Source organism: Pan troglodytes, chromosome 5 (assembly GCF_028858775.2).
Source record: "Pan troglodytes isolate AG18354 chromosome 5, NHGRI_mPanTro3-v2.0_pri, whole genome shotgun sequence".
Lineage (NCBI taxonomy): Eukaryota > Metazoa > Chordata > Mammalia > Primates > Hominidae > Pan > Pan troglodytes.
The window spans coordinates 69500554-69527703 of record NC_072403.2 but is presented as its reverse complement, the minus strand read 5'-3'; the positions used below and the strand labels follow the sequence as shown (position 1 = coordinate 69527703).

At 39.7% G+C, this 27150-nt stretch overlaps 1 protein-coding gene across 1 annotated transcript in view; it reads left to right on the top strand.

The window, feature by feature from the left end:
* Positions 1–27150, top strand: part of LOC100609532 (protein eyes shut homolog) — a 2075858-nt gene that overhangs the window by 1976689 nt on the left and 72019 nt on the right. Inside the window, exon 39 of the mRNA XM_063813139.1 lies at positions 24792–24974. Within this exon, the coding sequence (XP_063669209.1) occupies positions 24792–24974 (183 nt within the window). The remainder of the gene's footprint in view (positions 1–24791; positions 24975–27150) is intronic.

The following is a 27150-nucleotide window of genomic DNA, read 5'->3' as shown; positions in this document are numbered from 1 at the left end:
CTGGAAGCTTTGTCTCAGAGGGGCACCTAGCTCTATGAGGTGTCAGTCGTCCCCTACTGGGAGGTGTCTCCTAGTTAGGCTACTCGGGGGTCAGTGACCCACTTGAGGAGGCAGTCTGTCCATTCTCAGATCTCAAACTCCATGCTGTGAGAACCACTACTCTCTTCAAAGCTGTCAGACAGGGACGTTTAAATCTGCAGAAGTTTCTGCTGCCTTTTGTTCAGCTATGCCCTGCCCCCAGAAGTGGAGTCTACAGAGGCAGGCAGGCCTCCTTGAGCTGCAGTGGGTTCCACCCAGTTTGAGCTTCCCGGCCACTTTGTTTACCTACTCAAGCCTCAGCAATGGTAGACACCCCTCCCCCAGCCTCGCTGCCACCTTGCAGTTCAATCTCAGACTGCTTTGCTAGGAGTGAGCAAGGCTCTGTGGGCGTGGGACCCTCCAATCCATGTGTGGGATATAATCTCCTGGTGTGCCATTTGCTAAGACCATTGGAGAAGCACAGTATTAGGGTGGGAGTGTCCCAATTTTCCAGGTACCATCTGTCATGGCTTCCCTTTGCTGGGAAAGGGAATTCCCCGACCTCTTGCGTTTCCCGGGTGAGGTGATACCCCACCTTGCTCCATAGGCTGCACTCACTATCTGATAAGCCCCAGTCAGACGAACCCGGTACCTCAGTTGGAAATGCAGAAATTACCCATCTTCTGTATCGCTCACGCTGAGAGGTGTGGACTGGAGCTATTCCTATTTGGCCATCTTGGAACCTCCGCCATTCATTGTTGATTGATGGCATTTGGGTTGGTTCCATGATTTTGCGATTGTGAATTGTGCTGCTATAAACATGCATGTGCAAGTATCTTTTTTGAATAATGACTTCTTTTCCTCTCAATAGATACCCTGTAGTGGGTACTGCTGGATCAAATGGTAGTTCTACTTTTAGTTCTTTAAGGAATCTCCACACAGTTTTCTAGTTTACATTCTGTACTAGTTTACATTCCCACCAGCAGTGTAGAAGTGTTCCCTGTTCACCACATCCACACAAACATCTACTTTAAAAAATTTTTTTTATTATGGCCATTCTTGCAGGAGTATAGTAGTATCACATTGTGGTTTTGATTTGCATTTACCTGATCATTAGTAATGTTGAGCATTTTTTCAGATGTTTGTTGGCCATTTGTATATCTTCCTATTCATGTCCTTAGCCCATTTTTTGATAGGATTGTTTTCTTACTAATTTGAGTTCATCATAGCTTCTGGATATTAGTCCTTTGTCAGATGTATAGATTGTGAAGATTTTCTCCATTCCCGCTGCTTGTTATTGTTCTGTTCAGGATATGTAATTCTTCTTGATTTGTGCTGGAAGGGTTGTATTTTTCCAGGAATTTATCCATCTCTTCTAGGTTTTCTAGTTTATGTGCATAAAGGTGTTCATAGTCACCTTGAATGATCTTTTGTATTTCAGTGGTGTCAGTTATAACATCTCCTATTTCATTTCTTCGTGAGGTTATTTGGATTTTTTCTCTTCTTGGTTAATCTTGCTAATGGTCTATCGATTTTATTTATCTTTTCAAAGAACCAGCTTTTCATTTCACTTATCTTTTGTATTTTTTAGTTTCAATTTCATTTAGTTCTGATCTGATGTTGGTTATTTCCTTTCTTCTGCTGGTTTTGGGTTTGGTTTGTTCTTGTTTCTCTATTTCCTTGAGGTGTAACCTTAGACTCTCTGTATGCTTTCAGACTTTTTGATGTAGGTGTTTAGGGCTATGAACTTTCCTTATAGCACTGTCTTTGCTGTACCCCAGAGGTTTTGATAGATTGTATCACTATTGTCATTCAGTTCAAATAATTTTTTAAATTTCCATCTTGTCTTTTTATCAAATACTTATTCTGGAGCAGGTTATTTAATTTCCATGTATTTGCATGGCTTTGAAGGTTCCTTTTGGAGTTGATTTCAAGTTTTACTCCACTGTGGTCTGAGAGAGTGCTTGATGTAATTTCAATTTTCTGAAATTTACTCAGGCTCATTTTATTATCTATCATATGGTCTTTCCTGGAGAAAGTTCCAGCACTGTTGAATAGAATGTATATTCTGTGGTTGTTGGATGAAATGTTCTGTATATATCCGTTAATTCCATTTGTTACAAGGTATAGTTCAAATCCATTGTTTGTTGACTTTCTGTCTTGATGAAGTATTTAGTGCTGCCAGTGGAGTATTGAAGTCCCCCACTATTATTGTGTTGCTGTCTGTCTCATTTCTTAGGTCTATTAGTAATTGTTTTATAAATTTGGGAGCTCCAGTGTTAGGTGCGTATGTGTTTAGGTTTGTGATATTTTCCTGTTGGACAAGGCCTTTTATCATTATATACTGTCCTTCTTTGTCTCTTTTAACTGCTGTTGCTTGAAAGTTCATTTCTCTGATATAAGAATAGCTACCCCTGCTCGCTTTTGGTGTCCATTTGCATGAAATGCCTTTTTCCATCCCTTTACTTTATGTGAGTTCTTAATGTGTTAGGTGAGTCTCCTGAAGGCAGCAGATGGTTGGTGAGTTCTTATCCATTCTGCTGTTCTGTATCTTTTAAGTGGAGAATTTAGGTCATTTACATTCAATGTTAGTATTGAAATATGAGGTAGCCTTGCTTTCATTGTGCTCTTTGTTGCCTATGTACTTTTTTTGGTTTTTGTCCTTTTTTTTTTTTTTTTTTTGCTTTTTAACTTGTATTTTTGTTTTATAGATCCTGTGTTATTTATGCTTTAAAGAGGTTCTGTTTTGATGTGTTTACAGGATTTTTTCCCCAAGATTTAGAGCTCCTTTTAGCAGTTCTTGTAGTGGTGTCTTGGTAATGGTGAATTCTCTCAGCATTTGTTTGTCTGAAAATGACTGTATCTTTCCTTCACATATGATGCTTAGTTTCACTGGATACAAAATTCTTCGCTGATAATTGTTTTGTTTGAGGAGGCTGAAGATGGGTCCCCAATCCCTTCTAGCTTGTAGATTTTCTGCTGAGAAGTCTGCTGTTAATCTGATAGGTTTTTCTTTATAGGTTCCCTGGCACTTCTGTCTCACAGCTCTTAAGATTCTTTCCTTTGTCTTAATTTTGGCTAACCTGATGACAATGTGCCTAGGCAATGATGATCCTTTTGCAATGAATTTCCCAGGTGCTCTTTGTGCTTCTTGTATTTGGATGTCTATGTCTCTAGCAAGGCTGGGGAAGTTTTCCTCAATTATCCCCCCAAATATGTTTTCCAGGCTTTTAGAATTCTTTTATTCCTCAGGAACAACGATTATTCTTAGGTTTGGTTGTTTAACATAATCCCAGACTTCTTGGAGGCTTTGTTCATATTTTCTTATTTTTTGTCTTTGTTGGATTGGGTTAATCCAAAGACCTTGTCTTTGAGCTCTGAACTTCTTTCTTCTACTTGTTCAATTCCATTGTTAAGACTTTCCAGAGTATTTTACATTTCTAAAGGTGTCCAAAGTTTCCTGAATTTTTTCTATTGTTTTTGCTTTAAGCTATCTATTTCCTTGAATATTTCTCCCTTCACTACTTGTATCATTTTTTGAATTTCCTCACATTGGGCTTCGCCTTTCTCTGTTCCTTCCCTGATTCACTTAATAACTAACCTCCTGAATTCTTTTTCAACTATCTCAGGGATTTCTTCTTGGTTTGGATCCAGTGCTGGTGAACTAGTGTGATTGTTGAGGGGTGTTGATGAGCCTTGTTTTGTCATATTACTAGGGTTGGTTTTCTGGTTCCTTCTCATTTGGGTGGGCTCTGTCAGAGGGAAGGTCTAGGGCTGAAGGCTGTTGTTCAGATCATTTTGTCCCATGGGGTGTTTCCTTGATGTAGTACTCTCCCCTTTTCCTGTGGATGTGGCTTCCTGTGAGCCGAACTGTGGTGATTATTGTCTCTCTTCTGGGTCTAACCATCCAGCGAGTCTACCTAACTCTGGACTGGTACTGGCCATTGTCGGCATAGATTCCTGTAATGTGAACCATCTATGGGTCTCTCAGCCATGGATACCAGCACCTGTTCTTGTTGAGGTGGCAAAGGGCACAATGGACTCTGTGAGTGTCCTTAGCTTTGGTGGTTTAATGCTCTATTTTTGTGCTGCTTGGCCTCTTGCCCAGAGGTGGCGCTTTCCAGAACAGCTATAGTGTGGAGAGGGATGGGCAGTGGGCGGGGCCCTAGAACTCCCAAGATTATAGGCCCTTTGTCTTCCACTACCAGGGTGGGTAGGGAAGGACCATCAGGTGGGGGCAGGGCTAGGCATGTCTAAGCTCAGAGTCTCCTTGTGTAGGTTTTGCTGTGGCTGCTGTGGAGGATGGGGGACAGATTCCCAGGTCACTGGAGTTGTGTACCTAGGAGGATTGTGGCTGCCTCTGCCTAGTCATGAAGGTTGTCAGGGAAGTAGGGGAAAGCCAGCAGTCACAGGCCTCACCCAGCTCCCATGCAAACTGAAGGGCCAGTCTCACTCCCACCATGCCCCCCACAACAGCCCCGAGTCTATTCCCAGGTGGCGGGTGAGAGGGGCTTGAAAACTTGCCGGATTTCCGCCTCCCAGCTGCAAAAGAAAAGGGCTTTAGTTCTTCCCCTGCTTGTGAACTCTGCAAGCGGAATTGGCGCCCTCCCCCAAGTTCTGGCCAGGAGGCTTCTCGCCTGGTTCAAGTTGTTACAAAGTTCAGCTACAGAATTCCTTCTCCCTTTGGAGTTTTGCCCCCTGTTCCTCTGGCCACCCTCCTGATGGATCCCTGTGGTGCCAGGCAGGAATGGGCTGCTTGGGGACCCAGTAAGCTCCCAGGGCCTTTCTGCTGCTTCCTCTACCCCTGTATTTCACTTGGCTCGGCTCTCTAACTTGACTTGGCTCCAGGTAAAGTCGGAAACTTCTCCTGCAAACGGACCTGGACCTTCAGCTTCTCCAATGGAGGTATGTGCTCGGGAGATGAGGGTCTCCTTTTCCCACTTCCGCAGCTGGGGTGCTCACAGAATTTGGGGTGTCTCCGCGTCCTGCAGCAGCAGTCCACTTCCTTCAGAGGGTCTGTGGGTCCTCTGGGGATTGCTGGTTTGTTCTTGCAGTAACATTTAATTTTTTATGAAGCTAAGTTTTATTTTGTAATATGTGGTAATGATCAATTTATCAGTAATATTTATTGAATGATCTTCCTTTTTCTCATTAATTTGAAAAGCCACTCACAGTAAAAATCTTCCAGGTATATTTGTGTCTTATGCTGGACTCACTCCATACCGTCATGTTTCCATTAAGATCACATTGAATTCATAAAATCACTTAGTGGGAATTGGCATGTCTATTATATTAACATTTCCTATTTGAAAGTATTTCTACTTACTAATAATTTACTTTATGTCCCTCAATGATTTAAGGTTTTCTTTATTTAGAACTTGCCTGTGACATATTATAGTTACGTTATAAATGAAAGAGAGACGAGATTGTGGGATGCTATCTTCCTTTATTTCCAACTCCAATCTAGCTGTCACTTGTAAGATGCGTATCCTGAAGTCAGTGGGCAGCTTGGTGGAAGTAGGTTCCTGAGTTATAGAAATTGGAGTATCTATTCTGCTTTCCTTTGCATTGGGCAAGAGGCTAGAGATTAGCCTAGACAAAATTGGAGGAAAGTGAATCCAGAAGGAAAATGTAAGGACTTGGGGCAAATATTAACAAATTAGAAAAAAAGAACAATAATGCAAATAAAAGTAACTTAGGAAAGGGGAATCATTGAAAATGAAGCTGAAACAAATGAAATAGAAAAAAAGACAAAAGATAAAAATATAAGAAGTACCCATTTTAAGATATAAAGCATAGAAATAAACCAAAATAAATTACAAAAAGGCAATTATTGATGAAAGTGAAATAAATAAAGTATAAAAGAACTTGGCTATTATTAAAGCTAAAGAAAATAAGTTCTTCAAGGTATGATTAGAGTAAAAAGATGAAAAATATGATTAGAAATGAGAATGTGGCATAATCATAGATAAATGAGAAATTTTTTTCTTAGAGAATATAAAATATGCATGTCCATTGCAAACAAACTTTGAAACTTGGAGAAAATGTTCTTCTAGAAAACCATAATTATTCAAATTGACTCATAAATGAAAAAACATTTTTAATTGCTACATTAGCATCTTCAAAGGTAATTAAACATGTACTATTTTAAAAGTCACCACAATAATGCACATTTGTAAGTATTTCATCTTATGTATTAAGAACAGATTATTTCAGTGTTACTTATTCCAGACAATAGAAAAAGGTGAGTACTTCTCAATTCATTTTATTAACTCAGCATAGCATTAGCAGAAGAAAATAAAACTATGGACCAATTTCACTAAATGCCTGTGGGGGGAGAAAAAGGTAAATATTAGCAAACATAATCAAACAATGTACCAAAATATATATTATTACTAAGTTAGGAATGTTCTAAGAATACCAAGGTTATTCAATACTAGGAAATTTATCAACATAATGCAAAATCAAAAAATAAACTAAAGGAAAATATTTTTTGATTAATCAATACTAAAATGTCATCAGATAGATACAAATAAGACATCCAGGGACGAGCTGTCGGGTGGCGGTGCCGCAGCCATGGAGGGAGGCGGCGGCGGCGGCGGCTCAGGTGGCTGCGCTGGGAGGCGGCGATGAGAGGCTCGCACGCCTCCAGCCCGGCCCCGGCCCCCCGGGACGGAGAGCCGAGCAGCCCCGGCTCTGGGCTACGGACTATGGGCGAATAGCTCTGACCACCCGGCAAAGCATGACGCCTGCCTTGGCCTCCCAAAGTGCCGAGATTGCAGCCTCTGCCCGGCCGCCACCCCGTCTGGGAAGTGAGGAGCGTCTCTGCCTGGCCGCCCATCATCTGGGACGTGAGGAGCCCCTCTGCCTGGCTACCCAGTCTGGAAAGTGAGGAGCGTCTCTGCCCGGCCGCCATGCCATCTAGGAAGTGAGGAGCGCCTCTTCCCGGCCACCATCCCATCTAGGAAGTGAGGAGCGCCTCTGCCCAGCCGCCCATCGTCTGAGATGTGGGGAGCGCCTCTGCCCCGCCGCCCCGTCTGGGAGGTGAGGAGCGTCTCTGCCCAGCTGCCCCGTCTGAGAAGTGAGGAGACCCTCCGCCTGGCAACCACCCCATATGAGAAGTGAGGAGCCCCTCCGCCCGGCAGCCACCCCGTCTGGGAAGTGAGGAGCGTCTCTGCCCGGCAGCCACCCCATCCAGGAGGGAGGTGGGGGTCAGCCCCCACCAGGCCAGCCGCCCCGTCCGGGAGGGAGGTGGGGTGGTCAGCCCCCCGCCCGGCCAGTCGCCCCATCCGGGAGGGAGGTGGGGGGGTCAGCCCCCCGCCCGGCCAGCCGCCCCGTCCGGGAGGTGAGGGGCGCCTCTGCCCGGCCGCCCCTACTGGGAAGTGAGGAGCCCCTCTGCCCGGCCAGCCGCCCCAACCGGGAGGGAGGTGGGGGGTTCAGCCCCCCGCCCGGCCAGCCGCCCCGTCCGGGAGGTGAGGGGCGCCTCTGCCCGGCCGCCCCTACTGGGAAGTGAGGAGCCCCTCTGCCCGGCCAGCCGCCCCATCCGGGAGGGAGGTGGGGGGTTCAGCCCCCCGCCCGGCCAGCCGCCCCATCCGGGAGGTGAGGGGCGCCTCTGCCCGGCCGCCCCTACTGGGAAGTGAGGAGCCCCTCTGCCCGGCCACCACCCCGTCTGGGAGGTGTACCCGGCAGCTCATTGGGAATGGGCCATGATGACAATGGCGGTTTTGTGGAATAGAAGCGGGGAAAAGGCGGGGAAGGGATTGAGAGATCGGATGGTTGCCATGTCTGTGTAGAGGGAGGTAGACACGGGAGACTTTTCATTTTGTTCTGTACTAGGAAAAATTCTTCTGCCTTGTGATCCTGTTGATCGGTGACCTTACCCCCAACTCTGTGCTCTCTGAAACATGTGCTGTGTCCACTCAGGGTTAAATGGATTAAGGGTGGTGCAAGATGTGCTTTGTTAAACAGATGCTTGAAGGCAGCATGCTCGTTAAGAGTCATCACCACTCCCTAATCTCAAGTACCCAGGGACACAAACACTACGGAAGGCCGGAAGGCCGCAGGGTCCTCTGCATAGGAAAACCAGAGACCTTTGTTCACTTGTTTATCTGCTGACCCTCCCTCCACTATTGTCCTATGACCCTGCCAAATCCCCCTCCGTGAGAAACACCCAAGAATGATCAATAAAAATAAACTAAAAAAAAAAAAAAGACATCCAATCAAATTCAACAGACATAATTGTTTTATTGTTTATAAGAAAATTAGAAAACAGAAACTAAAAACTGGAATAAAATACTAAAAGTTAATAAAGCCTTGTTTGAAACCAAAAGCACATAGTATTCCTAGTGGTGAAACACTAAAACCTCTTCAATTAAAATCAGAACTTGACAAGGATGCCTAGTATAACTATTATTATTTGCCATATTCTTGAGAAGGTCCAAGCAAATGCAATGAGATAAAAATAATCAATACTCATAGTAGAAAAGAAGATACAAATCTATTTTTGTTGGTTGTATAATTTTAATGAGAGAAATTTGTACAAGACAAAAAATAAAAATCGGTAGCTTTTCTTAATAGCACAGCTGTATGTAAACATAAAACAACTTTACTTTGTCTTCCATTCTCCCTTTAAATTTGTTCAATGGTGTTAATTATCCTTTTTCCCCTCAAATGAAAGTTCAGACATGGTCATTCCTGGATCACAAAATATCAGTTCCACTTAGTAATTTGGTTTTCCATTTTTATATGATAGGCAAATCTATCTGCATTAAATTTAATGCTTTCATGTGGCCAGGTGTGGTGGCTCATGCCTGTAATTCCAGCACTTTGGGAGGCCAAGGCTGGCAGACACCTGAAGTCAGGAGTTCATTACCAGCCTGGCCAACATGGTGAAACCTGTTTCTACTAAAAATATAAAAATTAGCTGGGCATGGTGGTGCACGGCTGTAATTCCAGCTACTCGGGAGGCAGAGGCAGGAGAATCATTTGAACTCGAGAAGAGGAGGTTGCAGTGAGACAAGACCGCACCACTGCACTCCAGCCTGGGCAACAGAGCAAGACTCAGTCTTAAAAAATAAAAATAAAAAACTTCATGCTTTTTCCTTCCACATTTCGGACTGATTTAGCTAGAAAATTTCAAGGGAAAAGGAAAACTGAAATTCTTTCTCCCCTGTTTTGCTACCTACAGCACATGGCCCTTCATCATGGAGTTCAGGGACAGGAAAGGACAGGAGATTTCTTTCTTCACTAAGATGATTGAGCTGATTTAGCTTCACTGCTCTCTGGGTTTGGCATTCAGTCATCCATCCTTGTCTTGTGGAACAGTTTCACGGATGCTTTGGAGACCCCATGGCTGGAATTCTTCCACTTGCAATTTTCTTTGAGAAAAGGCATATCTATTCCAGCTGGTTGTTTGCTCCTTCCCCAAACTCTGGCATCTCATAGCATCTTCAGCTTTCCTTGCTGAGTGATCTTTGTCTCTTAAGGTGGTTCATTTGGTCAGAACTTAAGAAAACACACTATCTTTGTCCTACAGCTGAGCCACATCAGATTCCAGGCAGCATGCTCACATCCTTTCCCTGACAGCCTCTGGAGTGCTGAACAATTCCAGTCAAGAAGCAGCCTGTCATTGGCTTTCTCCTTCATTGCAGCCAATTAATCTCCCACCTGTTAGACTTTCCAGGCAGAAGTCAGTACACTACATCCCCTTTCCTCAAACTTCAGGGATACATATTAAGCTCTCCAAGTTGTGTTTCTAAAACCCTTCCCTCTTGATTGAGGTGAAAGGGTGAGGGCTATAAGCCTTTTATACTCTCAATAAGGGTGAGGAATTCAAGAGTCACCAGCTGGTTTTCAGTCTCCTGCTTTATAAATCCCTCACTTTGATGTGTTGTTTCTACTTTCTTTGTGCTTCAATTAGAACTTCTATTTTAACCTCTTGTTACACTTTCAAGCCCAACCTAGAATTAGAAATAAGAAATTTTCCAGTCACAACTTTAACCAAAAAAAAAAAAAAACCTACAAAACACTTTGATTTGATGAGAAAGGTACAAGACTTCTATGTAGAAAATTATAAAACTTTAATAATATTATATATGAATGGCTTACAAAACTTTGCCATGCTAGCAGATGAGAAGATATAATTCATAATATAATTTTCTGAAATTATATTATTTATGAATTACATGAGAAAATTGCTATTTTAATACATAATTTCATAACATTTCAAAGCTTTTGAGTCTGATCTAGAATAATACGTATAACAACAACCCACCAATACCTATGAAAATATAAAAAATAAATAAATGTCCTTGCCTGGCCTTGCCTTGCTAGGTATCAGAACATACGTTAAACTACTATCATCGTTATTAGTGTGGTACTGTCATAGTAAGATACAAATAGATCAACAGGAAGAAGAGAAAATTAAGCAAAAGACCCCAGCATATATGAGAGTACAACTGATGACAAAATTGCTGTTTTATTCAGTTGTGAGATAAGGTTTTAATTAATAGATGAAACTGGCACAACTTATTCTCCACTGGAAGAAAACAAAATTAAGCTTCTTTTATATTACGTATTAAAATAAAACCTGGGATTATTAGAGACTTAAAGATAAAACATGAATCAGTGAATATCTCAGGACCAAATCTAAGATTTTGGAATAGCCTAGAGATGAAGGAATAATTCTTAACCAAGAGAGAAAATTCTGGAGCTGTAAAAGAAAATATTTGGACAATTTTTAAAAAACTATTGAATTGCAAAGGATTTCACATCTAAAGTCAGTAGAAAAACAATAGATTTGAAGAAACTATTTGTGAGGTGACAAAGGATTAACATAATATTCAAAGAGCTCTTTAGTATTGTCAAAATAAAGATAAAGTCAAAGAAAAATAAGTAAAGCACATGAACAGACATCTCACTGAAGGGTATACAGTTGGCCAACAAGTAAAAGGTGCTCAAACTCACTAGTAATCAGGGAAATACAATTAAAGTAATAACTGGACAAACCACCCTCATCAGACTGTCAAAAATTAGAAAGAGCAATGATGTATATTACTGGAGGGAATTCAAGAAGATTATATGCACTTTTTTACGGAAACATGAATTGTAATTTTAGAATGCAATCTGACAGTATGTGGAAATGGCTGTGATGCAAGAATTAGAGGCCATGCAAGGCCTCAATGTGGACTTTCCCTTAAGAAGTAGTACTTCAGAAGTGTCACTGTTGAATCCTCGTTTCCCCATGGCTACAAACAACCCAGACCCCTGATATAATCCCAGGGATGAAAGGGGGACTAGTCAGCCTAGTGGTAGGTTGATTACATCATGGGATTGGCAGGAATTTGTCCTTATTCTCCTGATTACTTGTTCTGGATTTGGATTTTCTTTCCCTACTAGTCATGGTTCTTCCAACATTTCTTTTGAGGGAGTTCATCAATACAGTGTGTCATTATGGTATCCTGCACAATATTACTTCTAAGCAACAGGCTTCACAGTGAAAGAAATAAGGCAAGGAGAGATACTGAACTTATGAAATTTATCACCCAAAAGTTGTTGGCCTTATAAAATAGAAATATCGCATATTAAAGACTCTGCGGCAGCATCAACTGGGCCAACCTTCAGGGTAACAGCACCATTCTGAAAGATGTCATGTATGCTGTGAAACTTTAACTGACACGTGGTGCTATATCTTCACAACCATACTACACAGATTCAGAAACCAAGGGGGAGCAGAAGAGCTGTCTCGTGATCATCCCTAAAGACCCACTCACAATTTTTCCTCTCTCTGTGACTCTGAGCTCCACTCATTCAGAGGCTTTTGGCACCCAAAAGGGTAAAGCTCTCAAGAGGCATAGCCATAGTCCTATTGAATCAGAATTTACATCATCCACCTCCCTTTCAGGCTTCCATGAAACCACACAAACAGGTATGAAGGGGCTTGAAGGTGTTGCTCCGAGTGACTGATCACAATAGGCACAGAAAGGAGAGTCATGCATTCATTTATTCATTCAATAAAGAGAGCCTCCTATGGGCAGGCACTGTCCAAGTGCTTAGGACGCAGCAGAAAACAAAAATGACAAAATCCTGCCTTCACGGACCTTACATTTCAGTGAGGTGGGGAGACAGTCTAGTGATTTGTGAGAAGGTAGATTATAAGCGCTGTGGAAAAACAAAAACAAAAATGCTGAGAAGAAAAAGAGAAGAAATCCCTGGGAGGGGATCAGGGTATTTTTATAAGATTTCAAGATATTTTTGGACGGAAGGAGACAACTCACTTGGATAGATGAATGGCAGAACTTTTTGTTACTTACAGCTTCAAATGGGAGAAGACTGCCACAGGGCCACACGGAGGTTTCCCTTGGAAAGGGCTTTTGTGTGGCAAGTCAGGTGGGGTTAGTTAGGTTTTGAGGGCTCTCTGTAGATTGGCTAATTGGAATAATTCTGAGGGCTCCAAGGTGTGTCCCTAGTTGTCTGGTGCCTGGCCCAGGGCAATTAGGACAGGAGTGTGGTGGCCTGGAATGTGAGAGTCCAGGGAAATGACTAGCCTCCAACCAGGGCCCCAGACTGGGTTTAAGACAGCATTTCTTTAAAAACCTTACCACACAGAGGAAGGTTGGAAGTAAATAGAGTGTACAGGATAGGACAAGATAGGCCTCAGGGAGAAGGAGAAGGGTGGAATTGAAAAAACACTGAAGGTGAGAGAATTAGCCAGCAGGTGAAAAAGTGTTCTGGTAAAACCCAGGTAACCCTCAGTCAAAGAAGCTGTGAATATGGATGAGGAAAAAAAAAATTACATCTTTCTGTGAACTCCAACAGAAACTTAATGTATTCTTAACTATGAAAATCAGCATAAAATCACAGTTGTATTATCAGCACCTGCAACTTTGTCACCAAGAGAAATCAGGTCCCTTTTTATCAAATGATAGTTGTTATATACTGTATTAAAATATGCTTGTGCCCCCTCAATGTGAAATTGCTGTAGTTATTATACCTGCTGCTAGATTTTGCTATTTAAATACATTATGAAAGGACTATACTGTTTCCTTCATGACAAAACATTTGTTATAATTTATTAACTGTATTTCAAAAAGGTAGATTTGTTTTATAATCTTAGGTATTTTACTGTATGAATTTAAAAACATCATTCTGAGGAGGGTTCCCACTAGCTTCCCTAGACTGCTATAGAGGTCCATGACATGCATACATTAACAGGCACACATGCACACACACAGTGAGAAGCCTGCCTTGGGGTAGTGCTTCACACATCCAATGGCAAGAGTTAATGGAGGCCTCGTGAAGCTCCTGACCGCAGGCCCACCATGGCCTGGCCTCTCAGGAATGATGACTTGCATCACCACACCAGATAAAGAATCCAACCAACTGCAGGGCAGGCGGCAAGCAAGGAGGACACAGAAGAAAGAATTTAAATTTGCTTCCCCTACGTGAAAGGATAGAGCATCCAAAGAAGAAAGTTATAATATGAGAAGTGGCCTTATGACCAGTTCCAGGAATCTGGAGTTTAGCCCCAGGGCTTCCTGGTGAATGCCAGTCATTTGCAGGTTAGCTCTGAGATGCATTTCTCACCCTATACAAACTACATTTTCTCCTGCCAAGGCAAGGTCCTGTCAGGAGACAGGAGACTGGGGGGAAGAGAAGCTAGAGAATTTCTCCCCTCTCCCCTCCACTAGTAGCTGCATCTGCTATTGGTTCCAGCTGCCACTTAACAGGTCTCCAAGCTACCCGTGGTCCCATGTCCTGATGAGCAGCCCCCATTACCGGACCCAGCTCCTGTCAGGAAGTTGCAGCTCTTGGGCTTTTGTAGCACTGTGTCTTCCCTTTGTTCTTTCAGCCATAGAGGTAGCAGCTGCTTTCAGCTGTTCAGTTGTTGCTATCCTCTAGGTGGCCTCACCATCCCCTGTTTGCTCTCCCTTCATAATTAGCTCCCTATATCAAGTCTTTCCTTTTCACTATCTCTTGTGGATGCTGATAAGCAAAAAAGCACAATAGTAGCATTACCTTTGATTCTGTCACCAGGAAAAATCACAGATACTTCCATATCACATTACAGCTGTCATATGCTCTCTGGTTTCTGTAAAGTATTTGAGTTTAGTAACTGAAATTTAGTCTATATCAGGATAGTATCACAACATAAACATGAGAACAAATGGCCATTATGCAGAGATTCCTTCTGTACTTGGAACAAAATGCAATAAAAGAAAAGACTTTAAGAAGTCTCCAATTGGGAAAGAAGGGTGACACTTTTTTTGATTATATGTGGGATTGTTGCATTATGTTAAAAGGAAGTTATTTGAAAATGCAAGTGTAAGAAGGATGCACGTTGGCACTCAGCAACCAAAGGTCTGTGGGAAACATTTATTGGGTATTACGTTTGTTTCAGTTTTGGATTTTGGCCACGTAGCACGTGAACTTCCTTCTTATTTGTGTACATATACATGCCTTAGGATAAGCCAATGGGATACTCTCCTCAAGATTTGCACCCTGAAGAAGTGGTCCAAAGAGAGAGAGTAATATTTAGAAATTATTTGTAGCTGAGGTAGTTGCACAGCTGTCCCCAGTCATAGAAATACCAGTGGCTGCATCCTGAAATAGCTGTTCACACAATGTGAACTTGGCAGTATTTGAGCTACCTATGTTCCTTTGTTTTTCCTGCTTTCCCTGCTAGTTCTCCAGCCCTCCCACTGACCATGAGGTAATCTGTCTCCTTTCCTGCTTAAGATGATCAGGGTTAGTTTATATTGCCAGTAACCAAGAAACCTAATTGGTACAGTTTTATTCCAAGTATTTCATGCTATAGCAAATAAAATACTTTATTTCATTATGTTTTCTGATCGTTGTTCTTAATTATTCCAGTCATCTTTTGTAGTTCTATAATACTCCATTATAGTTTGAGATAGGCACCTGCTCACTATTAGTACACAAAATCTTGGGGCTATTAGATATAACAAGATCCTTTCCAATTAAAAACAATACTCAATATATGTTATACCTTGTGAATCATGTATGATATTTTTATTTTGTTAGTATTACTTAGAATAATCTCTTATACCATATTAATATGAAATCTTTTTATATGCTTTTGAAACATCATGTGGTGTTGTGGTCCCCAGAAATGAGTTAGCATTTTGCAAGATGCCACTGCCTTCTTCTAGTACTTCAACAGCTAAACCACAGTTGTCTTAAAATTATAGTTTTCCCTATAGTATCCCTGGTTAAGATTTTTTTCTTTTTTCTCTCATGATTAGAGTACATACTGCTTTTTGATAAATCATCCTTATTAGATTTTTGCTTTTTCTAATCTTTTATACAATACCAAAAACAAAAATAAAAATTATTGTCAATGACCTGTATATTTGTGTATGCATGTGTGTGCATGTGTCTCCAAATGTTCAAGCACTTAGAAACCTTTAAGGACATATTGATCTTTTTAACCAGTTTTTTATTTATTATCTATGCATATTAGAAAACAATTGAGCTTCTATTAAAACTTATTTGCTGATAAATTCATTGGTATATTGGTATATCCTGAATATCCATTAAATTCTTGACACTGCAAAGTAGTTAATATGTGTTTACATTTCTATTAAATATAGAAGGAGGAATGAGTTCTACAGAATTTTATTCATCCATGGCCAGGACTTGGGAGGAAAGTAAAGTGGTAGATAGTCAATTTGTGAGGAGTGCCAACTTTAATAATGTAATATTTTAATAATTACATAAAATACCTGCCAGTGGCCTTTAACTGGCCAATGTCATGAGTATCCCAACCATCATAGTGAGGTAGGTAACATAGAGCACAGGCTTTGGAGTCAGATGAACAGGGGTTCAGATCTTGACCCTGTCATTTCTTAGCTCTGTGACTTAACATCTCTGAGCCTCAATTTCTTCATCTATAAGATAGGAATAGAGGTAGAAGAACATCTCACTGGTGTTCTGTGAGAAATAAAGCAATTTAGATAGGGCATCTAGCAGCTGGGACATAATAGATACTATAATTGCTATTTTTAATATTTTAGAATATACAATAGTGCATCTAAACAGCCATATCTTGAAAAATGATATAGTAACAAACTAAAAGAATGTATCCACTGAACTTGAGCGATAACCCACTCCAACCTCAATGTTTCTTAATTTCTGAACTAAATATTCAGGGGCATGAAGAAATTCATGAGTTAGAAATGAGAAAATTATTCAAAACACATCAGTTCCAGAATATCCTGTGTGTGTAATAGCTAGGAATCTTATTTTATCACAATAAACTACTAACCAAGGGAATGTAATCCAGTATAAACCTGCACAGCTTATGTAATATGAATTATAGAGGATGTGAAAATTTTACCATTCTCAAAGCTTATGCCATGAACTGTAATGTAATGCAGATACTATGATTATGATTTGAACCTATATGTTTCAGGGATTTTTTTCCCCTTTTCTGACATTTTGTGATACTATAAAACATCCTACCAGTACCTAGTTACTTTGAAAAGCCAGAAGATGGCACTAATTTCTAAGAATTATGCATCTAAAAAGAATGCTTCAGATTCTAGCATGTATTATTTCTTTTGCTGGTGGAAATTATAATGCTCTGCATTTTCAACAGTTTTTCTATCTTAATGTAAAATTCTGTTTGTTCTTAGCTTTTTCTTGATGATTGGATAAAGAAGTTAGTATGGTAGTAATTAAATATCTATATAGAATACGTGAATAATTTATTATGAGCAGGAATTGGCAACCAACCAATCATATTTATTTCATGTTTATACCTGTGGGTGAATTCGATATTATATATCCATTTGAATAGAGAGCTTGATTTTATTCATGTATCGGGTATCTCTGTCTTGGTTCAGAAGGAAAAGGTAAGTGTATGTTTTCTGTGCAGGCTACCATCACCTATAACTGTTGGCGATATCTCAGGACATATTTATTTCTATTCCCTTTAAAAAATAATCACATTTGTAGGTTGCCATTTTTATTTCTAAATGATAATGCTGAACAGTGTGAAAGTGTATTCCTCAAGGAGTTTGTTCAACAACAAAAAACAGAAACAACAAAGACAATGACCACGTACATAGTTTGATAACCTAATTGCATTTCGGCAGGATATTGAGCTAAATCTGGTGCTGTATTACTAAGAAGTTAAGAACAAAGACAGAGGAAAGACGTGTATACTCAAAGCTAGGAAGGAAAACTGGAGAGGCAAGCAATCATCTTGTATTTTTGCAAATTTATCCATCTGCCTAAGGGTAGATTAATTTTCCTGGCAAAGTTAAATGTATATTTCAAGATACGCTACACTGCTGAACACCATGGTTGGAAAACTGGCATTCTGGAGTCTTTCAAAATCAGCAGTTTCCAAGGGAAAATCTATCTACCATCTGCTTGCTTCATTAAAATACATCATAGAGAAGGAAGAACTGAATTGGATTTTCACTAGCTCAGCGCTCCCTGGCGTCCACTCTGCTGAGGTTATACACAGCAGCCTACATAGAAAACAGAATCCAAGAAAAAATCACCCACAGGTTTTTGTCTTTTGTATCTGCTTAAAAACAGCAATGAACTCCAAAAAAATTATATATTTAGACCAAACAATCTATCTTGAAAACACTTAAAAGTTTCAAGTAATTTTTGATGCACTTAAGAAAATTTTTTCAACACCACATGTAAAATTTTAAGCATGATCATAAAGGTATCATACAGATATTTTGTCAGGTAAAAGGCAAAATATTCTGTCAAAAACTATCAATTGTCCCAAGAAACCTAGTCAGTATTTTTAGCTCACAAATTAAAGAAGACATTATTTTCAAGTATTAAATGGAAACTAATGTTTATAAGACAAAATATATAAAATTATAGTTCTAGTTATACAACTTAATTATTAAAAACAACAATTTGGGCCAGGCCTGGTGGCTCATGCCTGTAATCCCAGCACTTTGGGAGGCCAAGGTGGGCAGATCGCTTGAGCTCAAGAGTTCAAGACCAGCCTGGGCAACACAGTGAAACCCCATCTCTACAAAAAAATACAAAAGTTAGCCAGGCATGGTGGTGGATGCCTGTAGTCCCAGCTATTTGGGAGGCTGAGGTGAGAGGATTGTTTGATTCCAGGAGATGGAGGTTGCAGTGAGCCAAGATTGCACCACTGCACTCCAGTCTGAGTGACAGAATGAGACCCTGCCTCAAAATAAAAAAATAAAAAATAAACTGATTTGTCAGGTTAGGGGTCCCTATGCCTTGATTTTCAGTAAGTATTATATTATCTGAATGTTTACCCACACTAGAAGAATTAAGATTCCATATTATTGCTAAAACTTAGTAACATTTTTTAGAGGAAAGGACTTAGTACAAAAAACAAATTCAAACAAGCAATGATTAGCATTGGTGATAGTGTAGAAATCCACTTCACAACTTCATCCAGTAGCTCCATAAGTACAGAACAGTTAGTCACTTAAGAACAGAGTTGTGAAGATACTAGATAAACAGTAATGGCAGAGATATACTATCATAATATATATTACTATGTCCTTAACACTACTTTAACCTTTTACATGTATTCAACCATTTGATAAATATGTATCTTATACCCAATTAGACCATGAAGGACAGGCAAGCTCTCTGCCCTAGTGGAATCTGCAATCTGAGTGGGGAGAAAAAATAATAAAAAGTAAACAAATAACATATAATGGAATTGGGCCATGTAAATAAAGCAGGTTAAGAGACTAGAGAGTATGGGGTTGGGGAGGGCAGGGCACAAGGAGTTAATACTTTAATAGGAGATTAATACTTTAATAGGGTGGTCAGGAAAGGCCCTGTGAGGAGAGAACACGTGAGCAAGTCTTGAAGAAAGTGAGGGAGCAGGCCATGCAGCTTTTGGGGAAAATGTGGTTCAGGCACTGAGAACAGGAGCAGAAGCCTTGAACTGGGAGTGTGTTAGGTTTGCTTGAGAAACACGAAGAAGTTAGCATGGCTGCAGCAGAATGAGAAAGAAGAAATGAGTATAAAATAAATCTGGAGATTAGGAGATTTAGGCTATGTTCAGGAGTTTTTATTTTATTTCAAACTTCAATGGAAAATACTGGAGAAACTTTGACACTCAATTTATATTTAAAAGACCACTTTGGCTACAATACGGAAAAGAGATTGTAAAGTGATAAAGGTAGCAACACGGAGACCAGCTAAGAAGCAAATATTATAGTTTGGGCTAGAAAGAACAGTGCATTGAACTTTGATGGTATTTAACAGACACAGTGAAAAGCAGCAGTGTAATTTGGGATATATTTTGAAGATGAAGTTAACATATTCGTCAGTTTGTCAGTTGAGGTAGCAGAGAAAGATACAATTTAAGGATGATGCCTAGTTTTGCTCTGAGCAAAGAGAGGGAAGGCTGGGAAACAGATTTGATTGCAAAGGAAGGGAAGGGATTTGGGTTGGGGGAAAGAATACAAATAGTGGAATAAAGAGTTTTGCTTTGTGTATGATCAGTTTGAAATTCTTATCAGACATACAAATATATGTTCATTATCTAGTAGTTGGTTGGATATATGAATCTGGAGCTCTGGAAAAAAGCAGGGATAGAGACTCTGTTTACTCAGGACTCATCCACCTGTAAATGGTACTCATGATCAAATACAGAATGATGGTAGATGGAGATAACTGGAAGAAAAGGAGAATGAGGAGCAGCAGTCATTAAGGTAGGAAAAAATATCAGGACAGTGCAGTGGTCATGGAGACCAAGTAAAGAAAGCATTTCAAGAGAAAAGAAATAATCAACCTTGTCAGTTGCTTCTGAGACACTGAATAAGATAAAAACAGACAATTGACATTTAGTTTAGAAAGACTGTGGTCACTAGTGATCTTAACATACAAAAGTTCAAAGAAAAGATAGAGAAGATAGCCTGACTGGAATAAAATCGAGCATGAATGGTAATAAATTTTGAAAGAGTCAATACAGACAACTCTTTAGAAGCCCCTTGATAGTATGTTGAGCAGAGAAACATGCAGTAGCTAGAGGGGAATGTGGAGTGGAGGGAAGCTCTTTATTTATGATGGGGACATTCTAGCATATTTCATGTTAAAGGGAATGCTGCAGTAGAGAAGAATAATTTGGTAACTCCTGGGAGGCAGGACAGAATTTCTGAAATGATGCTCTTGAGCAAATGAGAAGGGGTGGATGAAATATCCGGGCAGAGTCAGCCTTGTCAGCAAAGGGAAGGCAAAGCATATGGATAAAAATTAAAGATTTGCGGGTGGGAGAATTTGACAGTGAAAGCATCAGGTAGTTCTCTGTTGATGGGTTTTTCTCAGCAAAATAAAAACCAAGATTATTAATTCATAAGAGACAATAAATATTAGATGTTTGAGGAGAGAGGAAGCATTAAATAGCCATTTTAGAGGCTGGGAAAGTGACTTGACTGGAAATATGTAGTAGGATTGCTGGTATGGTGGAAGAGGTTTGCCCACTTGAATTGTATGTTTAGCTCGAGTGTGTTTTCTTCAGCCATGGGCTTTTCTCATTCTTCACAGATGTTAGGTGCTCTTACATTCTCATTTTATGAACGAAGAAACTAAAACAGAAAAGTGAAATAACTTACCCAAGTTTACACAGAAAGTAAAAACATCCAGAATCAAGCCTGAGCTGGCCAGCCCCAGCTGCCTCCCTCCATCACTATGCCATAGAGTAGCTCATGTTTTACTACCAACCGGTGGGCTTCAGGATGCACCACTGCAGAGTTGAAGAAAGGTGTTCTGAAATCTGAACTATTTATATGTCTTCTTTCCACATTCCAATAGTTCATCTTAGCGACTTCTGTGCATTGTGCATAAACTTTAATAATTCAGATTAAAAGATTAACCGCAGGTTTTTTTTTGGGGGGGGGGGGGGATTGTTTTTGTCTTTGTTTTGGTTTTTTTTTTTTTTTTTTTTTTTTTTTTTTTTTTTTGAGATGGAATCTCGCTCTGCCTCCCAGGCTGGAGTGCAGTGGCGCGATCTCGGCTCACTGCAACCTCCGTCTCGCGGATTCAAGTGATTTTCCCGCCTCAGCCTCCCGAGTAGCTGGGACTACAGGCACGTGCCACCACACTCGGCTAATTTTCTTTTTTTCTTTTTTTTTTTTTTTTTAAGTAGAGGCGGGGTTTCACCGTGTTAGCCAGTATGGTCTGGATCTCCTGACCTCATGATCCACCCGCCTCGGCCTCCCAAAGTGCTGGGATTACAGGCGTGAGCCACCGTGCCCGGCCACAGCAAAATATTTTTAAAAGGAAAAAATAGTTACATTAAACACAATAATGCTTTATTTCTCTGCCATATTGGGAATGAGAAAAATTTGCCTTAGTAAATGATTAGAAAATAGAATTTTATACCCTTTCTGTGATAACTTTTGCTAAGAAGTGTTTTATAAACATAACATTCTAAAAAGATTATACATTGAGCCTATAATATAGCACTATAATATAAAAGAAAATATCACAATATTCCCTCTTTACTCAAGGCTCTTAGAATTTTTAATGCCCCGACATGATGTCTGGATACCTTTTGACTGTGCCTGAAATGATCCCAGAGCATTAGTGATTTTGCTTTCTTCTTCTACACACTAAACAATTTATTTTAGTTTAAATTCCAGCATCTCCCTTTTTTCCTCATGTTTCCAATTCATTCATGTAACTTTAGAAGAACTGACAAAAAAATGCATGACTTTACACATGGTATCTGTGAGGCAACTAGGGATTGCAAAAATTAAAAAATATATACATTTAATAGCCCAAAAATAGTCCCATTACAATCTGTTCAATTTCCTGATTAGATGATGACTGATCCTTCCAGAAGGCTGATCTGGGAATTTATGCAGTAGAGTAACCAAATTAACCAAATGTTACCTGGAGGAAGATGGAAAAGGGCTTAAAGTATTGAAAAGAATGATTTGTAAGGTTGAAAGTCTTCTTTCTCCTAGTCTGAGTCCCTCACGTTCTTCTGCCTAATTCAGAGTTATAGAGACAGTGTGGGTGAAGACATAGAAGCCTCTTAGTGATGGATTATATTATCTTTGACCTCTTCTCCTGATTCCTATTGCTCCCCATAGAGGCCCTACCTTTTTATAGGTTCAAAGTTACCAAAAGAAAAAGCCCCTTGAAGTAAGTCACAACTAACGGTTTAGAGGAAGAACTTACCTACCAAAACATGCTTGGATCTCTCTGCATTGCCACTCAATAGAAATAGAATGTGAGCTGCCTATGTAATTTTGTTTTCTAGTAGCGACATTTTTCAAAGTTAAAAGAAACAGGTGAAATTTATTTTAGTAATACATTTTATTTAACCCAATGTTTAATGGATATGGGAATGTTATTAATAATATATTTTACATTCTTGGTTTCATACTGAGCCCTTCCCACACAGGCCTAACCACAATTCAAATGCTCAACAGCTGCAGGTACCACTAGACTGAGAAATGCTGAGCATTTGACAGATCCATTCCTATGGGTCATGGTTATCATCAGTCTTCATTATTATTCTCAAACTTCAAAAGTACTTATTTTTGATAGTAAAAATTATATCATGAAATTGCACTGATAAGGTATTTCCATTAGCTGTTTAAATATCACACCATTGCCTTAATGAGTTACTCATAAATTGCCTTACATTTAGATTTCTGCATAAGCTTAATTCATTGTTAGATTTCTTGATATCAAAGTTCTTATTTTCATCCTTGACCAACGTTTGGTCCTCCAGCTCTCTGTCTAATCTATGATTCACACTTCATCAACAGAGTAAGATTTCTAAAAAGCAACTTTGATCATTGCCCAACTACTTAAGGATAATAAAGAAAATATATAGTTCTTCATGATTTGACCACTGTCTATCTTGTTTCATATTTCCTTCCACTCTCACTTTTATTCTTCATTCTAAAATTTGCAGACTTCATAAGTTCCCTGAGTATGACATGCTGTTTTGGTCTTCACACCCTAGAACATGCTGTTTCTTCTGCCTGAAAGTTCTTATACCAGGCCTCAACTTTCAGTCCAGTTCAGCTGAATAAATTTATTGACTTCACACTAATTCCTTGAGTGACTAGTGCTTTTTTATCTTTGTGTCACCAGCATCTAGCACAGGTTCTGACAGTAAAATACTATATATATGAGATACGTATTTGTCAATCTAGCCTAAATGTAACCTTTAGGTAGACTCAGTTGTAAATTATTAACAGGAAGAAATATTAAAAGCAAAAGATAGTCATTCCTTTTCTATTTTAGTATTAAATTTAACTGAATTCTATTTTCATAGTTTTTAATGCCAACATTGAATGATGGTCAGTATTTTTATTCTGTTTCAACTCCAGCACATTTCATTTCCCTCAATCACCCTCCCCATAGTACTACTGAAAGTGATATACCTGATGTGATATACCTGAGAGTGTTATTATCTCAGGGACACAAATTATAAAGTTTTCATTAGATTAAAAAATAAGTATAAGAAGCAATATGTCTCAAAAGTCCCTACTTCACATTCTGGTGAGTTTTGAGAAAATTACATTTAACCTATGCCACACATCCCAGGGAATAAACTGATAAGATTTTAATAAAATATCAAAACAAAGTATTCAGTTTATTCACACAAATATCTTAGTTTAATAGTCATATAAAACAAAGATATACAAGCCTTTGATAATAAGCATCATTTTTCCTAAATTATTTGCTGTATACACAATTATAAACAGACATAAGAAGCTCTTTTAAGTGTTATATACCAGAGTGAGGGTATTTCTTAAGGCTTGTAAAAATTCTAATTTTACAGCTTCCCTGGAGTTCCAACATCTCTTGAGAAGGAAACAACATAAGCTCTTATTTCCTCAACCGAGCTGTCCCCAACCAATAAAAATAGATCCTAGGAACATCCCTTAATCTGGTGACATCATCCATAAAAGACAGGAACGGGGTGTCAAAATCTCCTTTCTATTTTCTGTTGTCCTCTTTGAGTAAGGAGATTTAAAAAACCAGTGGAGACTTATGAAGGAAACAGTACAATGAAAGAGAAGAGTTCGATACAAGAAGCAACCCTCAGTTAAATTCTATTTTGTTCACACTGGCCCTTGAACTTCATCTAATTTTACCATTTCCTGTTTTTAATAAATCTCCCTACACTTTCACACCTATTGAATTCCATGTTTTTATTACTTAAGAAGCATCTCAGCAAAGAAATAATGAACATTTATTTTAGACAATTATTTTTACTTAAAGAAAAGCTCTGGTCACTCACCAATGATGATGGAAAACTGACCAATTTCCTTCCTATTTCTTGACTTTCCTAGCCCTGACCTGGGGCTTTGGCTCAGATAAAGGTGCAGGATTAGAAAAGCACAGTTTGTTCAAAGGTGTGAGCTCCTCTCTAAGTCATATCCAGGTTTTGGAGGCCAAATCATGTTTACGAGGCACCTGAGTAAATACTTTGTTTGGCTGCCAGTAATCTTTTCTATTTCTAAAATTAAGTTTCAAAATATAGGGGTTTGCTTTTTAAGTAAATTATCCATTATGTAGAAAGAGTATGCTAGTGAGAGGGTTATATAGAAGATCTCAAAACACTGCATTTCCTTTGTTCTGGTTTTGAAATTTCCTGTTGAGTCACTTAGTTGCTCAATGCTGAAGGGCACTAAAGTATAATTAATGTAATGGTAAACAGACTATCTGGCCAGATGCATCAGCAAAACGTAACCCTCACTTTACAAATACATGTACAGGTTTATTTTAACTGTTTGGTTTGGGTTTTTTCACAGCTATTAATATTACTCAGCCAAGGTTCAGTGGCACAGATGCCTTTGGATACACCTCATTCCTGGCTTATTCACGGATCTCAGACATCAGCTTCCATTATGAATTCCACCTGAAGTTTCAGCTGGCAAACAACCACTCAGCACTGCAAAATAACTTGATATTTTTTACTGGACAGAAAGGCCATGGTAAGATTAACTGAACCCTCTAGGACTTGCCTCGCTCCTTTAAGAATACTTTAGAGATTCCTCAGGGACACTCTAATTGGCTGTGGTAAAAAAAAGACATTTGCCTAGATGCAGCCTCCTCCTGTTTTCTGCCTTGAGCATGTTCCCTGTAATCCAAAGTATTTAGCAGTTCCCTGATCCTTTCTGAAGCTCTACTTTGCATCAGGGCTACTGTATTAGTCAGTTTTCATGCTGCTGTAAAGAACTGCCAGAGACTGGGTAATTTACAAAGGGAAGAAGTTTAATTGACTCACTGTTCAGCATGGCTGGGGATGCCTCAGAAAACTTCAAGCATGGTGGAAGGGGAAGAGGAAGCAGAGTACTTTCTTCACAAGGCAGCAGGAAGACGTGCCTAGTAAAGGGGAGAATTGCTCCTTATAAAACCATCAGATCTCCTGAGAACTCACTCACTATCACGAGAACGCATGAGGAAAACCACCCCCATGATTTAATTACCTCCACCTGGTCTCTCCCTTGACACCTGGGGATTATGGGGATTACAATTCAAGATGAGGTTTGCGTGGGAACACAAAACCTAACCATATCAGCTACCTTTCATAATCAAAAGAAAAAATTCCTACAGGCAAACATGAGGACAGGGAAGGTGACCAAGTCACATGGGAAGTAAGTTTATGATTTGTCCTTTCCTCTGTTTCTTTCTGTTTCCATGTCTGAAGAGAGAAGGGAAATTCTCATTTTTCCATGTGTTATAAAATGGAAATGGTTGTTGCCCTCAAAGAAAACCATTCTAAATTAAAGGAGCAAGAAATTAAGAAAGTACTCAGCCTGTATCAAAGTACTCCAGTGCCCTGGAATTGGTGGGAAATCAACTTATAACTTAAATTTGTCTCTCTTAAGTAGAAACTAGTTTTGCATGTGCTAAGTCAAGGAAAATTACCTATGTTTTACTTTTAAGTCTGCAATCAACAGTTAAGCAATTAATCACCTAACTTCTCTGAGTTCAGTGTTTTCATCTGTGAGATCAACATATTGTAACAGAAAAAGACCTTTCTCTCAGCTGTCAGTGGTTCTACTGTGCTAGGGTAAATAACATATTCTGTTTTTTTCAACTCAATCAGTGACTGTCTCTTAATACCAAACACTCTTTCCTGTATTAGCATATGTCTGAAAGGAGCCTACACCCCAAATGAAACGTGGTATTTCAGACTCCCACCATGTCTGCTAGGATGGGGTACTCTATCATATAAAGTACTATTCATTCTACCTCCAAAATTTGTTTGAATCTCTTCCCCATCCCTATGCTGAAACCTCATGACCTCTTCCTGACTGGTCTCCCTACTGATTTCCTGCCTGCAATTAATTCTCCACATTGTAATAAGAGTTAGCCTCTTAAAAGGTTTATTAGATCATGTCTGAACCTTGTTTAAAACCCATCTGTGGCTTTTTACTGCACTTAGAATGCAATCCAAACCTCCTTATCATGTTCTCAAAGGGCCTTCAGGATCAGATCCCAGTCTGCATCTCTGAACACAACCAGGCCACTCTCACTATCTCTGTGCTCTTCTCCTACAGCTCTTCTTCCAGTGCCTTAACCACCAAGTGCTTTCCTGTCTCGGAAGTTTGGTGCATGCTTTTTCCTCAGCCTTGACAGGAAATAGCTATCATAGTGGTCAAGGGAGCAGGCTCTAGAGACTGGTGATGTAGACATGAATCAGTCTCCACCATGTGCAAATTATGTGTCAAGTTACTTAATGTCTTTGTGCCTCTATTTTCTAACCTATCAAATGAGTATAGTAACAGTGTATTTCCTTACAGCGTTGTGAGGAATAACGAACTTAATACATGGGAAGTTCTTAAAATATTGTTGGACTCTGCCAGGCGCGGTGGCTCACGCCTGTAATCCCAGCACTTTGGGAGGCCAAGGTGGGTGGATCACCTGAGGTCAGGAGTTTGAGAGCAGCCTGACCAACATGGAGAAACCCCGTCTCTACTAAAAATACAAAATTACCCAGGCATGGTGGTGCACACCTGTAATCCTAGCTACTTGGGAGGCTGAGGCAGGAGAATCGCTTGAATCCAGGAGGCGGAGGTTGCAGTGAGCCGAGATCACAGCGTTGCACTCCAGCCTGGGCAACAAGAGCAAAACTCTGTCTCAAGAAAAAGAAAAAGAAAAAAA